We start from the raw sequence: 14,820 nt of genomic DNA, 5'->3' as shown, positions 1-14,820 counted from the left end.
CATAGCAGAATTATTCACAATAGCTAAGAGGTGGAAGTAACCCATGCATCCCTGGACAGAGGAATAGATAAAATGTGGATATACATACAATGGAATATTATTCATTCCTAACAAGGAAGGAAATCCTGTTAGATGCTACAACGTGGATGAACCCTGAAGATGTTGTGCTCCATGAAATAAGCCAATCCCACAGAGATGAATACTTCATGATTCCTCATATGTGAGGCATCTGAAGGAGTCCCTGTGGGTGGGGAAAAGTGGGGAGTTGTTTAATGGGTATAGAGTTTTTGTTTTGCAATCTGAAAGACTTCTGGACATCTGTTTTACAACAATATCCATATACCTAATACTACTGAACCATACACTAAGAAATGGTTAAGATGGTAAATTTCTTGTGTTTTATCATAATTTTATATCCTATATATTTAAATAAATGTTATATATTAATATATACAATAAAAATCCATGACATATACTCTATTGTGGTCAAATATAGGTGACCTAAACTTTATCATTTTAGCCTTTTTTTTTTTTTTAGGCAGAGTCTCACTCTGTCACAACACCCTAAAACTCCTGGGCTCAAGCAATCATCTTGCCTCAGTCTCCTGGGGAGCTTGGACTACAGGAGTGTGTCCCTGCACCCAGCTAACCTTTCTATTTTTGGTAGAAACAGAGTCTCACTGTTTCTCAAGCTGGTCTTAAACTCCTCCATTCAAGAGATCTACCCTCCGCATCCTCCAGAATGCTAGGATTACAGGCATGAGCCCGTGTGCCCGTCCATTTAGCCATTTTTAAATATACAGTTCAGCTCTCTGTTCTTCCTTGCCCCGCCCCTCCCTCCTTCTTTCTCTCTGCTCTCCAGGCTTCACTTTCTTAATCTGTAAAATGGGAATATTAGAAACCACTAATCAAATGGGTTCATTAACAAAGTAGATTAGGGGGTGGAACAAGATGGCAGCCGAGTAACAGCTTCTCTGCAACTGGGCATGATGAGTCTAGGGAGATAAGACTCCAGGCATCTCTTGCTGGTGGGATCTCCCTATAATCATCCCTTTGAGGATACAGGGATTCAGCCAAGGACTTCTGGACCCCAAGAGGAGGACAAAAACAGTTTAAAACTGGCAAGTGGTTGCGTGTGTTCGATCGAACTAATCCCACCAGCAGCTGTAAGTACAAGCACCAGTGAGACTGCAAACCAGAAAGGCCTTACCTGTGAACTCTTTCGGTGTTTTTGGACTTGGCACTCAGTTGAACTGCCTTGGGGAGAGCTTGAGCAGGAGTGTGGAGAACTTTGAGCATTGTCTAGGGCCCCAGACTGAGCCGCTGAGCCGGACGGAGCTAATAGTGTTCGGTTGTAGGCCGCAGGGAGCCATTGTGAGAGAACTGCCCTGGCAAGCTTCGCCCTCAGGGTCACAGAGTAAGGATCGGGCAGGAGCTAATAACCTAGTAACCAAACAGCCTAAAGGCGGGGACTGAGCTGCCTTACAGCCTTAACCCTCAAAGGCAGAGTGAGACCAGTTTTGGCACACTGGAGCCTCGGGCTGTTGCCCTGGGTAGAGTGCCATGGTGTCACAGCTCATAGTAACCTCAAACTCCCAGGCTTGGCGCCCCCAGACCGCCATAAGAGCTGTGCCACAACCCTCGACCCTCAACCCGCGACCCACGCCCACCGGGCCTCCACATGCCCGGACCAGGAACTGCGGTAGCCGTGCAACCCTGCATCCTCCCTGCCTCCACACCAGCCCACTCGTCTGGCCAGGGACTCTGGTACCCGCGTGCCCTCCGGAGCCCTCCCTGCCTCTGCGCGGAGCCCTCCCTGCCTCTTCGCAGAGCCCTTCTCCTGGCCAGAAACTGCTAGAGCCTTGGGCTCTCTGTGCCAAAGTCACTGGGTGCCAGGCACTCCCAGAATCGTGCGCAACACCTCCCACCCTGTTGCTGGATCCGGGTGTGTCACACTCCTGAGCTGCTTCCACAACCAGAACTTCCCTGGCTGGGCCAGCCCCAGAGGAACTACACAGGGTCACTCCCTACAAAGATCCAGCAACAATAGGGTGATGCTGCTGGGGTCTAATCTTGGAGAGACACCTCCCCAACTCTGAGAACGGCAAGAGGCAATGGTGAAAAACAATCCTGAGGTGAAATCAACAGAAAAACTCTGGCAATATGAATAATCAGAGTAGATCAACTCCCCCAAGGATCAATGGGGCAGACACAGCACAAGATCCCATGCACAAATAGCTGAGATGTCAGAAATCGAATTCAGAATCCGGATAGCAAGTAAGATCGAATTAGAATTCCAAGCAGTAACCCAAAAGATATCTCAAGAATTCAACAAATTCAAAGACCAAATGACCAAAGATTTTGACACATGGAGACAAGAAGTTGCAACCCTCAAAGATCTGAGAAACACAGTAGAATCCCTCAGCAACAGAATGGAGCAAGCAGAAGAAAGGATTTCTGACATTGAAGACAAAGCTTTCGAATGCTCCCAAACTCTCAAAGAGGAAGAGAAATGGAGGGCAAAAACAGATCACTCTCTCAGAGAGCTCTGGGATAATTTGAAGAAAACTAATATTTGCCTCAGAGGGATCCCCAAAAGCGATGAAGTGGCTTCACAAAGTACAGAGTCTCTTCTCCATGAGATTATGAAGGAGAACTTTCCAGATATGCCAAGAGATTCTGAAATTCAGATAGCAGACAGTTTCAGAACTCCAGCACAACTCAACCCAAATTAGACATCCCCCAGACACATCATAATCAATTTCACTAAAGCTAATATGAAGGAGAAAATTCTGAAAGCAGCCAGATGAAAGAAAACCATCACCTACAAGGGCAAGAATATTAGAATAACTGCAGATCTCTTTGCTGAAACCTTTCAAGCTAGAAGAGGATGGTCATCGACTTTTAATCTCCTAAAACAAAATAACTTTAAACCCAGGATCCTGTACCCAGCTAAACTGAGTTTCATTTATGACGGAGAAATTAAATACTTCAATGTCATTCACATGTTGAAGAAATTTGCCATAACTAAACCAGCTCCCCAGGATATTCTCAGACCTATCCTCCATAAAGACCAGAGTAATCCTCCACCACAAAAGTAAACCCACCCAGAAAATTTTGATCAAATTCCAACTTCCACAGTCACAAAAGGATTAAAAATGTCCACCAGACTCTCAAAAGGCTTATCAACATTCTCAATAAATGTGAATGGTTTAAATTCTCCTCTAAAGAAGCACAGGTTGGCTGATGGGATACAAAAACTCAAGCCAGATATCTGCTGCGTATAAGAATCGCATCTTACATTAAAAGACAAATATAGACTCAAGGTGAAGGGATGGTCATCTATACTACAGGCAAATGGAAAACAGAAAAAAGCAGGTGTTGCAATCCTATTTGCAGACACAATAGGCTTTAAACCAACTGAAATAAGGAAGGATAAGGTTGGACACTTCATATTTGTTAAAGGTAATACTCAATATGATGAGATTTCAATTATTAATATTTATGCACCCTACCAGAATGCACCTCAATCTATAAGAGAAACTCTAACAGACATGAGCAACTTGATTTCCTCCAGTTCCATAGTAGTTGGAGATTTGAACACCCCTTTAGCAGTGCTGGATAGATCCTCCAAAAAGAAGCTAAGCAAAGAAATCTTAGATTTAAACTTAACCATTTAACATCTGGACTTAACAGACATCTACAGAACATTTCATCCCAACAAAACTGAATACACATTCTCCTCATCAGCCCACGGAACATACTCCAAAATCAACCACATCCTAGGCCACAAATCTAACCTCAAAATTTTAAAAACTAGAAATTGTTCCTTGCATCTTCTAAGACCATCATGGAATAAAAGTTGAACACAATAACAATAGGAACCTGCATACTCATACAAACACATGGAAGCTAAACAACCTCATGCTCAAGGATAGATGGGTTATAGACGAGATTAAGAAGGAAATGACCAAATTTTTGGAAGAAAACAATCAAGACACGAATTACCAAAACCTCTGGGATACTGCAAAGGCAGTTCTAAGAGGGAAATTTATAGCACTGCAAGCCCTCCTCAAGAAAACGGAAAGAGAGGAAGTTAATAACTTAATGGGACATCTCAATCAACTGGAGAAAGAAGAACACTCCAACCCCAAACCCAGCAGAAGAAAAGAAATAACTAGAATCAGAGCAGAATTAAATGAAATTGAAAACAAAAGAATTATACAAAAGATCAATAAATCCAAAGGCTGGTTTTTTGAAAAGATCAATAAAATAGATAAACCTTTGGCCAACCTAACCAGGAACAACAGAGTAAAATCTCTAATTTCATCAATCAGAAATGGTAACAATGAAATAACAACAGACCCCTCAGAAATTCAAAATATCCTTAATGAATACTACAAGAAACTCTACTCTCAGAAATATGAAAATCTGAAAGAAATCGACCAATACCTGGAAGTATGCCACCTACCAAGACTTAGCCAGAACAAAGTGGAAATGTTGAACAGGCCTGTATCAAGTTCTGAAATAGCATCAACTGTACAAATCTCCCTAAAAAGAAAAGCCCAGGACCGGATGGCTTTACGTCAGAATTGTACCAAACCTTTATAGAAGAACTAGTACCTATACTACTAAACCTCTTCCAAAATATAGAAAAGAAGGAATATTACCCAGCACATTCTACAAAGCAAACATCACCTTGATCCCCAAACCAGGGAAAGACCCAACAAGAAAAGAAAATTATAGACCAATGTCACTAATGAATATTGATGCTAAAATACTCAATAAGATCCTAACAAACAGAATCCAACAACACATCAAAAAAAAAATCATACACCTTTTTATCTATAATCATCTCTAGAACTCTGGAAATTGACAATTCATTATGCTGTGGTCATCTTCAAATATTTTTTAATTCCAAGTATCTGAATTAATGATCTTTGTCTTTACAAATAAGTGCCCATTGGGCAACATCAGTGGATTTTCTGAAAGTAATGTCAGTATCTTCTGTTAAATGTTATTTGAGTGCAATAAAATACAAAATGATTCTCTAAAAAAAAAAAATCATACACCATGACCAAGTGGGATTTATCCCAGGGTCTCAAGGCTGGTTCAATATACGTAAATCTATAAATGTAATTCAGCACATAAACAAACTAAAAAATAAGGACCATATGATTCTTTCAATTGATGCAGAAAAAGCTTTTGATAATATCCAGCATCCCTTCATGATCAGAACACTTAAAAAAATTGGTATAGAAGGGACATTTCTTAAAGTAATAGAGGCCTTCTACAGCAAACCCACAGCCAATATTGTATTGAATGGAATTAAATTGAAATCATTTCCACTTAGATCAGGAACCAGGCAAGGTTGCCCATTGTCTCCATTGCTCTTTAACATTGTTATGGAAGTTTTAGCCATTGCAATTAGGGAAGAAAAGGCGATCAAGGGTATCCACATAGGGTCAGAAGAGATCAAACTTTCACTCTTCACAGATGATATGATCGTATATCTGGAAAACACTAGGGACTCTACTACAAAACTTTTAGAAGTGATCAAGGAATACAGCAATGTCTCAGGTTACAAAATCAACACCCATAAATCTGTAGCCTTTATATATACCAATAATAACCAAGCCGAATAAACAGTCAAGAACTCTATTCCTTTCACAGTAGTGCCAAAGAAGATGAACTATTTGGGAGTATACCCACTAAAGGACGTGAAGGATCTCTACAAAGGCAACTATGAAACTTTAAGAAAAGAAATAGCTGAAGATGTTAACAAATGGAACTACTTACCATGCTCATGGCTGGGACGAATCAACATTGTTAAAATGTCTATACTACTAAAAGCAATATATAATTTTAATGCAATTCCTATTAAAGCTCCATTGTCATATTTTAAAGATCTTGAAAAACTAATAGTTCGTTTTATATGCAATCAGAAAAAAACTCAAATAGCCAAAACACCACTCAGAAATAAAAACACAGCAGGAGGAATCACGCTACCAGACCTCAGACTGTACTATAAATTGATAATGATCAAAACAGCATGGTATTGGCACAAAAACAGAGAAGTAGATGTCTGCAACAGAATAGGAATCAAGAGATGAATCCAGCTACTTACTGTCATTTGATCTTTGACAAGCCAATTAAAAACATTCAGTGGGGAAAAGATTCCCTATTTAACAAATGGTGCTGGGTGAACTGGCTGGCAACCTGTAGAAGATTGAAACGGGACCCACACCTTTCACCGTTAACTAAGATAGACTCTCACTGGATTAAAGATTTAAACTTAAGATACGAAACTATAAAAATACTTGAAGAAAGTGCAGGGAACAGTCTTCAAGGACTTGGCCTGGGTGAACATTTTACAGGAGGACTCCCCAGCAATTGAAGCACTATCAAAAATACACTACTGGGACCTGATCAAACTAAAAAGCTTCCGCATGGCCAAGAACATAGTAAGTGAAGCAAGCAGCCAGCCGTCAGAATGGGAGAAAACATTTGCAGGTTATACCTCCGATAAAGGTTTAATAACCAAAATCCACAGAGAACTCAAACATATTAGCAAGAAAAGAACATGTGATCCCATCTCAGGGTGGGCAAGGGACTTGAAGAGAAAATTCTCTATAGAAGACAGATGCACGATCTACAAACACATGAAAAAAAGCTCATCATCCTTAATCAGAGAAATGCAAATCAAAACTACTTTGAGATATCACCTAACCCCAGTAAGAGTAGCCCACATAACAAAATCCCAAAATCAGAGATGTTGGCGTGGATGTGGAGAAAAGGGCAAACTTCTACACTGCTGGTGGGAATGCACACTAATACGTTCCTTTTGGAAGGATGTTTGGAGAATACTTAGAGACCTAAAAATAGACCTGCCATTCGATCCTATAATTCCTTTACTAGGTTTATACCCAGAAGACCAAAAATCACAATATAACAAAGACATCTGTACCAGAATGTTTATTGCAGCCCAATCATAATTGCTAAGTCATGGAAGAAGCCCAAGTGCCGATCGATCCACGAATGGACTAGCAAATTGTGGTACATGTATACCATGGAATATTATGCAGCCTTCAAGAAAGATGGAGACTTTACCTCTTTCATGTTTACATGGATGGAGCTAGAACATATTCTTCTCAGCAAAGTATCTCAGGAATGGAAGAAAAAGTATCCAATGTACTCGGCCCTACTATGAAGCAAATTATAGCTTTCACATGAAGGCTATAACCCAACTATAGCACAAGACTATGAGGAAAGGGCCAACAAAGGGGAAGCGGGGGCTGGTCAGGGTAGAGGAAGGGTTATAGGTGGGGCCATGCCTATGGTGCATCTTAGAATGGGTACAGGAGAAACTTACTAAAGGCAGAAGACAAATGCCTACATACAGTAACTAAGAAAATGCCATGAAGGCTACGTTGAACAGTTTGATGAGAATATTTCAGATTGTATATGAAACCAGCACATTGTACCCCTTGTTTGCACTAATGTACACAGCTATGATTTAACAATAAGAAAATAACATAAAATTTTGAATTGTAAAAAAAAAAAAAACAAAGAATATTTCAGATTGTATATGAAACCAGCACATTGTACTCTTTGATTGCACTAATGTGTACAGGGCTATGATTTAACAATAAAAATAAATAAATAAAAATATACAGTTCAGTGGCATTAAATATATTCACACTGTTCTGCAGCAGTCACCACTGTTCATCTCCAGATAACATGTAATCTTTAATCTAACTGCAAAGGTGACATGACAGAAGTGAAATAATAAGAACTGCTAACTGCTGAGCATCTAGTGAAAATATGGGATAATAGAAATATTTTCTACGTGTAGTAACAATTTAAATGCCTCTTCACACTCATTAACTGCATTGTATGTATCAGCTGCTGCACTGCTCCACCATCTGGGATGATGACAAGATAACAGACAACTGCATTGTGCTACCCAAATTGCTCTGAACGCTAACCCAAGGCTCCAGACTTGGGAAGACTTTGCCCAACCCTGAGTTCTTATCTCTGGGGTCCTTCCAAGCATGGAAAGCCAAAGTAGAAAAGGTGAGCCAACATATGACCTAGCAGTGACTCCAAACAAATTGGCAAGAAAGGCAAGGACAGCAGTTCTCCCAAGCCCCCAAAATCAGATGAGTCCTTTTGAATAAAAGCTACACCCTTCCACTTCATTGAATCATTCTTTGTGGTGCAGTCTCCTCCCGAATTTCTCTCCATGTTTCACCCCACAGTGGAGCTAATTATAACCCATGTGTCGCCACCTCTCACTACTTTTTAGGTCAGTTGCAATGAGGTTTTTCTTGTTAGAATATCATTAAAACATAAGTTACTTGGGTGGTGCCTGTGGCTCCTTGAGTAGGGTGCGGCCCCCTATACCGAGGGTGGTGGATTCAAACCCAGCCCCGGCCAAACTGCAACAAAAAATATCTGGGCGTTGTGGCGGGCGCCTGTAGTCCCAGCTGCTTGGGAGGCTAAGGTAAGAGAATTGCCTAAGCCCAAGAACTAGAGGTTGCTGTGAGCTGTGACACCACAGCATTCTACGAAGGATGACAAAGTGAGACTCCGTCTCTAAAAAAATAAAATAAAAAAATAAATAAAACATAAGGCACTTTCAGCACGGTGGAACACACCTATAATCCTAGCACTCTGGGAGGCCAAGGTAGGTGGATTGCCTGAGCTCAGGAGTTCAAGACCAATCTGAGCAAGAGCTGAGATCCCATTTCTAAAAATAGCCAGACGTTGTGGCAGGTGCCTGTAGTCCCAGCTACTTGGGAGCCTGAGGCAAGAAGATTGCTGGAATCTAAGAGTTTGAGGTTGTTGTAAGCTATGACACCACAACACTCTACCAAGGGCAACAAAGTGAGATTCTGTCTCAAAAAAAAAAAAAAAAAGCAAAAAACAATATAACATAAAGTGAGCCTTTTGGTAGAGGTTTCTGAAGTAAATAGGGCCTTTGGCTCTATCTGTTTAGATTCTCAATATGTTCCTGGCCACTTCACTGTTATGATCAAAGGAAAATGAAAACGGTTCTACATCACTGCCTGTATTTTTTCCTTGTTTTGTCTCTCTCCTTCAAGGCCGGATAACCTACACAATTGTTCCTGAATTTACTAACCTAACTTGTTTTATTTTTACTAGCTAACCTTGATTGCTTTCCTTCTTTATCCAATAATTTCACCCCTTAATTCCCCAATGAGCAGTATTTGCAATTTAACGTAAGTGATCCAAGGAACATGCTAGGTATATATAGACATGAATAAGGTATGTTCCTTGCCCTTCAGGAATTCTCAATCTATCAGCCAAGACAAACATATAAATAAATGACTGTCATACAGTCTGATAAAGACAGTAGTAGAAGTATATTCAGCACAGAGGAAGGAATAATTAACTCAGGATGGGGGAACAGGAAGGGAAATGAAGGCCTGCTAACATAAAACAGAGTAGCAGGTTCAGTCCAAGTTTGCTGAAGCATGACATACAAGTTAAAAGCTGACAAGAGCAGGCCCAGCACAGTGGCTCACACCTGTAATCCTAGCCCTTTGGCGGGCTGAGGTGGATGGATTGCTTGAGTACAGGAGTTGAAGACCAGCCTGAGTAAGAGTGAGACCCTGTCTCTACCAAAAATAGAAATATTAGCCAGGCATTGTGGTCCACCCTTGTAGTCCCAGCAACTTGGGAGCTGAGGCAAGAGGATCACTTCAGCCCAAGAGTGAGGTGGCCATGAGCTATGACACCCGGGCACTCTAGCCTGGGGCAACAGAGTGAGACTCTTGTCTCCAAAAAAAAAAGAGAGTGACAAGTGTGAAGGCTGAATCTATAGGCAGGACCCAAACTACAAATATTCTTTCATATCATACTAAAGCATTTCCACTTTCTGTGGTAAGCAATCTGAGATCCATTAAAAGACTGCAATTTTCTTTAAAATTTTACAGGATTACAGTATAATTCTAAAATTTTACAGGATTACAGTATAATTCTAAAAGTAAGTTTAGGTTATGTTTAATTCCCTGGTCGTAGAGTTTGTTCCATTTTATTTTATAGCTTTTCAGTTTGTTTGCTTGGAAATCAGGGTTGGTAGTCAAAATACCATAGAGGAGAGCAAAATGAATCACAGAATTGCCCCACAACCAAGCAGGGCTGTTTACAAGGAACCCCAGCTGTTTCTTCAAAGTCCAGGATCATTCTCTTTGTTTTCATTCCTATTCATAATGATGAAAAATATATATTGTTAGTATTGTAAGTAAAATATTAGTTTAAGTCTAAAAGAGGGTGAAAATTGGAGGAAATTGATTCATCCTGGTTTATGTAACTTTTCTGTTGAGAGCTTTATTTTAGTTTGAGAAGTTGGCATGAATACTCACTGATAGTGGATTTCTGTTCCATCACGTGCAAGTTAATGTAAGGGGAGGTGGGGATTTCCTCTGACCCTTCTTCCTCGTCTGCTTCTTAACCTCCTTCCTGTTCAGGCAATCAGCAGCAGTTCTTGGTTGGACACTCACCACACTGACAGAAGGCCATCAGTCAACTATGCCCCTACCGGGAATCATTTCATATGTTTTGTTACTTAAGAGACAATCAAATTGCAGATCTAGTTCTAGATATTAATTCTTGATCGCTTTCAATAAAATGAGAAAATTGTTACAGAAAACAAAGCTGGAATTTTAAGAATATTTTCCCAAACAAAACATTCTTTTTCTTTTACTATGTTAAGTCTGTACAAATACTGTTATTCTATAGTTTCCACAGATTTGCCTTCCTTCAAGGGGTGGTTCAATTGCATATCAATTCCAGATTTAAAATTCTTCTACGTTTGGAAGTTTTACTTCTTAAAAAGAACTTCTGGATACTTTTGCTTTTTCAATTAACATTGCTTAAGCATTTGTATCAGTGTCATAAGAAAGCTTATTTTTAGCTTCCCCCAAAAATTTAAAACACAGTGCTTCTGAAAAGTAACTGGAAGGAAGAAAGCACTTGACAATTCCTGGTTAACAAACACCATTTCTCCTGTATTTAATTTGTAGATTATATGAATTTTATTTTTATGAAATTATTCATCTCATCTTATTCAGAGTCATAAAAATGAATGGCTTTTCCAAATTACTGCTTCTCTTTGTATGCCTTCAATACCTGTATCTGTTAATGGACATATTAATAGAAAAAATAAGACAATGTATTTCTGCTTTAAGACATATTAGTAACATTATCTACCAGTTTGTAAGGTCATTTTTTTTTTCATTTTTCTGAAATGAGTTTAAAAATATATATAATACATGTTAATATAATTTTATTAGAGATTACTATATGGAGAATTCTTCTATTAGTGTTACAACACATAGAAATAATGTGTAATTCAATCTTAAGGCTGTGTAATTTTCTCTCTGCTTTTGATATTTCAGCTTCACCAAACCCAGAAGTTATCAAGATAAATTCAATTCTGGATATAGTCCCCAAAGTGGAAGACTATTACCTTAAAGGATATATCGTTGGAGCTATTCATCCTGTTATACAACCTGTGGGGCAGCAAAAACACCTGCCTGCAAGTTACCTATATAGGGTGGTGCTGTCACGCTTGAAATTAAGGTAAGCACAGTGCAGAAGAAAACAGTTATACTAAAAGTGGTGAGTGACATATTTCTTTCTCTAAAAGAAAAGAAATTTTCAACAAAGCGATAGAGAATAAAGAATAATTGAGGGTTTTATTGTAAGGCACGTTTTCCAGCAGTTTAACCTGGAAACAAGGAAATTTATACTTCCTTTCTCAAACTCATAATTGGTTTTTGCTTCTTGCAGACAAATAGGTACTAGGTGAGGATGTTAGTAGACAAAGGCAAAGCGAAATAAACTCAAGAAGCACCTGGAAGCTCCTGTAGCAACTTCAGCAGATAAAAGAGTAGAAGTTCACTTCCACTGTCCTCCACGCATAGAGTAGAAGTTCACTTCCACTGTCCTCCATGTGTATTGTTTTGTTAATAATGGGAAAAGAAATTATCTCCACATACTAAAACTATTAACAGCAAAAAGACCTACCATGCCAAGTTCTCCATACTGGGTAGATTTCTTGTCAGTTTCTACCCCAAAATAGGATTTAAAAGCCAACCATTTTTTGTTTGTATGTTTAATTTTAATTAAACTCTTCCAAACAGAACTGCAACCATTTTTATAAATTTGATTGTTTTCATGGTAGAATACTGTTGCTCCTTCTAAAAAAGGAATGAAAATAACTAGACCAAGATCTTATATTAACACATTAAACATTTTGAGGGGGGATATTAGGTTGTTTGGGGGGGGGTTGTTTGTTTGCTTGTTTTTTGAGACAGAGTCTCACTCTTGCCCTGGCTAAAGTGCTATGGCATCATAGCTCACAGCAACCTTGAACTCCTGGGCTCAAGTAATCCTCTTGCCTCAGCCTCCCAAGTACCTGGGACTATAGGCACCAAGACAGGGTCTGGCTCTTGCCCATGTTGGTCTCCAACTTCTAAACTCAAGCAATCCAAGTGCCTCCAAATCCCCAGAGTCCTGGGATTACAAGAATGAGCCATCACACCCCACCCTTTTTTTTTTCTTGAGACAAGGTCTTGCTCTGTCACCTGGGCTTGAGTGCAGTGAGATCATATCATAGCTCACTGCAACCTCCAGCTTCCTAGGCTTGAGTGATCCTCATGCTTTATCCTCTCAAGTAGCTGGGACTTCAGGCACATGGCACTATGCCCAGCTAATTTTCCTATTGTTTTATAGAGACAAGGTCTCACCGTTGCTCAGGCTGGTCTCAAACTCCTGGCCTCAAGCAATTCTCCCACCTTGGCTTCCCAAAGTGCTAGGATTACAGGTGTGAGCCATAGCACGTGGCCTTTACACATAATATTTTTACACAACTCTTCAGCTATAATCATACATTACTTAATTACAGGGATACAGTCAGAGAAATTCATCCTCAGGTGATTTTATTATTGTCTAAACATCATAGAGCATATTGACACAAATCTTAGATAGTATACCCTACTACACACCTAGGCAATATGGTATAACCCATTGCTTATAGGCTACAAACCTGTACAGCATGTGACTTTACTGAATACTGTAGGCAGTAGTAACATAATGGTAAGTATACGTTCATGTACCTATTCACGTACATATACCTATATGTTCGTAAACCTAAACATATAGGTATATGTATATGAAGAAGTAAAACAAAATATAGTATTATAATCTGATGGGACCACCATCATATATGTGGTCCATCTTTGATGGAAACATCATTGCATAGAACATGACTGTATATCAAAACTAGCTCAAAGACCAAGGTAAAAATTGTTTTCTCTTTGTAGTGGTGGATCAACTATAATCACTTTAGCTATATTAAAGGGCTAAGCAGAAAACAAAAAATGAAATTAGAGGAAAACTGAGAAAATAGGAAAATTGGGAAAAAAAGGAAAGGTCTTAAACAATTCCAAGTGTGTTTTTAAGGGACATTATCTGCTACATGTTTGGCAGGGTGTATATAGCTTTCAGCTTTCACTAGAATAGGAAGTTTCATCGGATATTTACTAGGTGTCAAGCATTTCTTTTTTTTTTTTTTTTTTTGCAGTTTTTGGCTGGGGCTGGGTTTGAACCCGCCACCTCCAGCATATGGGGCCAGTGCCCTACTCCTTTGAGCCACAGGCGCCTCCCAAGGTGTCAAGCATTTCTAAACAAATATGACATTTTTGCACAGAATTAACACTTATGTCCTAATTACAAACGTTATATACCATGCGTACATTATCTTCTCTGCTTATAGGATTACTTCAAATAGACTTAGCAATGCCCTGACAAGAACAAGAAAAAAACAAGCAAAAAAGATCAGAAAAGAAGAAAAAGGAAAAAGAGAAATTATTTATCTACTTTTAAATAGGAATTTTACTTGTGCTCTTGTTTAACAATAAGGTATAACAATGATCTAAAATTATTTCTTATAACTTTTATTAGAATAACAGACCTGGAGCTTTTATTTCTTGTTAAATTATAAATTAATAGAAGTTTAAATTCAGGAAATTTAAGTTAATAGTAGTTATTGTGTTTTTCTTGTATTTTTATATAAAAAAGATAGTCGTCAAGCTTGAAATAATAAAAATTATTGCTTTGACCTTATTTGTGAGTGGCTCGCTCATTTTCACGTAAGCATATTAGCTGAAAATCAGCACTTGGCCTCCAACTATGAATATATTCTCTCTGTTACAGCCCGAAACATTTGGCAGCACCCAGTGGACAAAGACGCCCAAGGCTTCTGATTGAGGAATGTCCTCTAATTTATGAGACACAAACCAATGACATAGCAAAAGAACTGATAGAAAAGGTACTAAATGTATGCACTTTTTCATGGGATATTGAAAAATATTTGGTATTTCTTCTTCATCGATTCCCTTTTTTACTTTAAAAAGAATAGGGAAGTGATAGGTGACTTTTTTTTGCCAGAACTGGCACTGGTACCAAATTATTCAAAGTTAAAAACAGAAATACAGGTCAATGAAACGTAATGGAGATACCCAGAAATAAATTTGAACATATCTAAGAAGTTTAATAACAAACCTCATGAAATAAAAAGGAGGAATAATCATTATTTAATGAATGTTATTGGGGAAGTGGGCAACTGTTCTGTGGAAAATAGATTCCACATATTTCAGATAAGATAAAGAAGTAATTTTTTAAAAATGAAAAATCCAATAAAAATGGAAGAGTAAACATATTCAATTATGAATAGATTGAGGAGTTTGAGGATATAAATATAACATGTACTAGGAATATTAAGCTAAA

The 14,820-nt window shown here is 38.8% G+C and overlaps 1 protein-coding gene across 2 annotated transcripts in view; it reads left to right on the top strand.

Moving 5' to 3' along the window:
• The window catches only part of RFTN2 (raftlin family member 2), an 89,824-nt gene that overhangs the window by 32,759 nt on the left and 42,245 nt on the right, over positions 1 to 14,820 (top strand). For both annotated transcript variants that reach the window (XM_053598125.1, XM_053598124.1), the window contains exons 2-3: positions 11,427 to 11,610; positions 14,248 to 14,362. In XM_053598125.1, the coding sequence (XP_053454100.1) occupies positions 11,427 to 11,610; positions 14,248 to 14,362 (299 nt within the window). The remainder of the gene's footprint in view (positions 1 to 11,426; positions 11,611 to 14,247; positions 14,363 to 14,820) is intronic.

The sequence above is a fragment of the Nycticebus coucang genome, chromosome 7, assembly GCF_027406575.1.
Source record: "Nycticebus coucang isolate mNycCou1 chromosome 7, mNycCou1.pri, whole genome shotgun sequence".
NCBI classification, from domain to species: Eukaryota; Metazoa; Chordata; class Mammalia; order Primates; family Lorisidae; genus Nycticebus; species Nycticebus coucang.
Note: the sequence above shows the minus strand (reverse complement) of the source record. Positions and strands in the feature narration are given on the sequence as shown.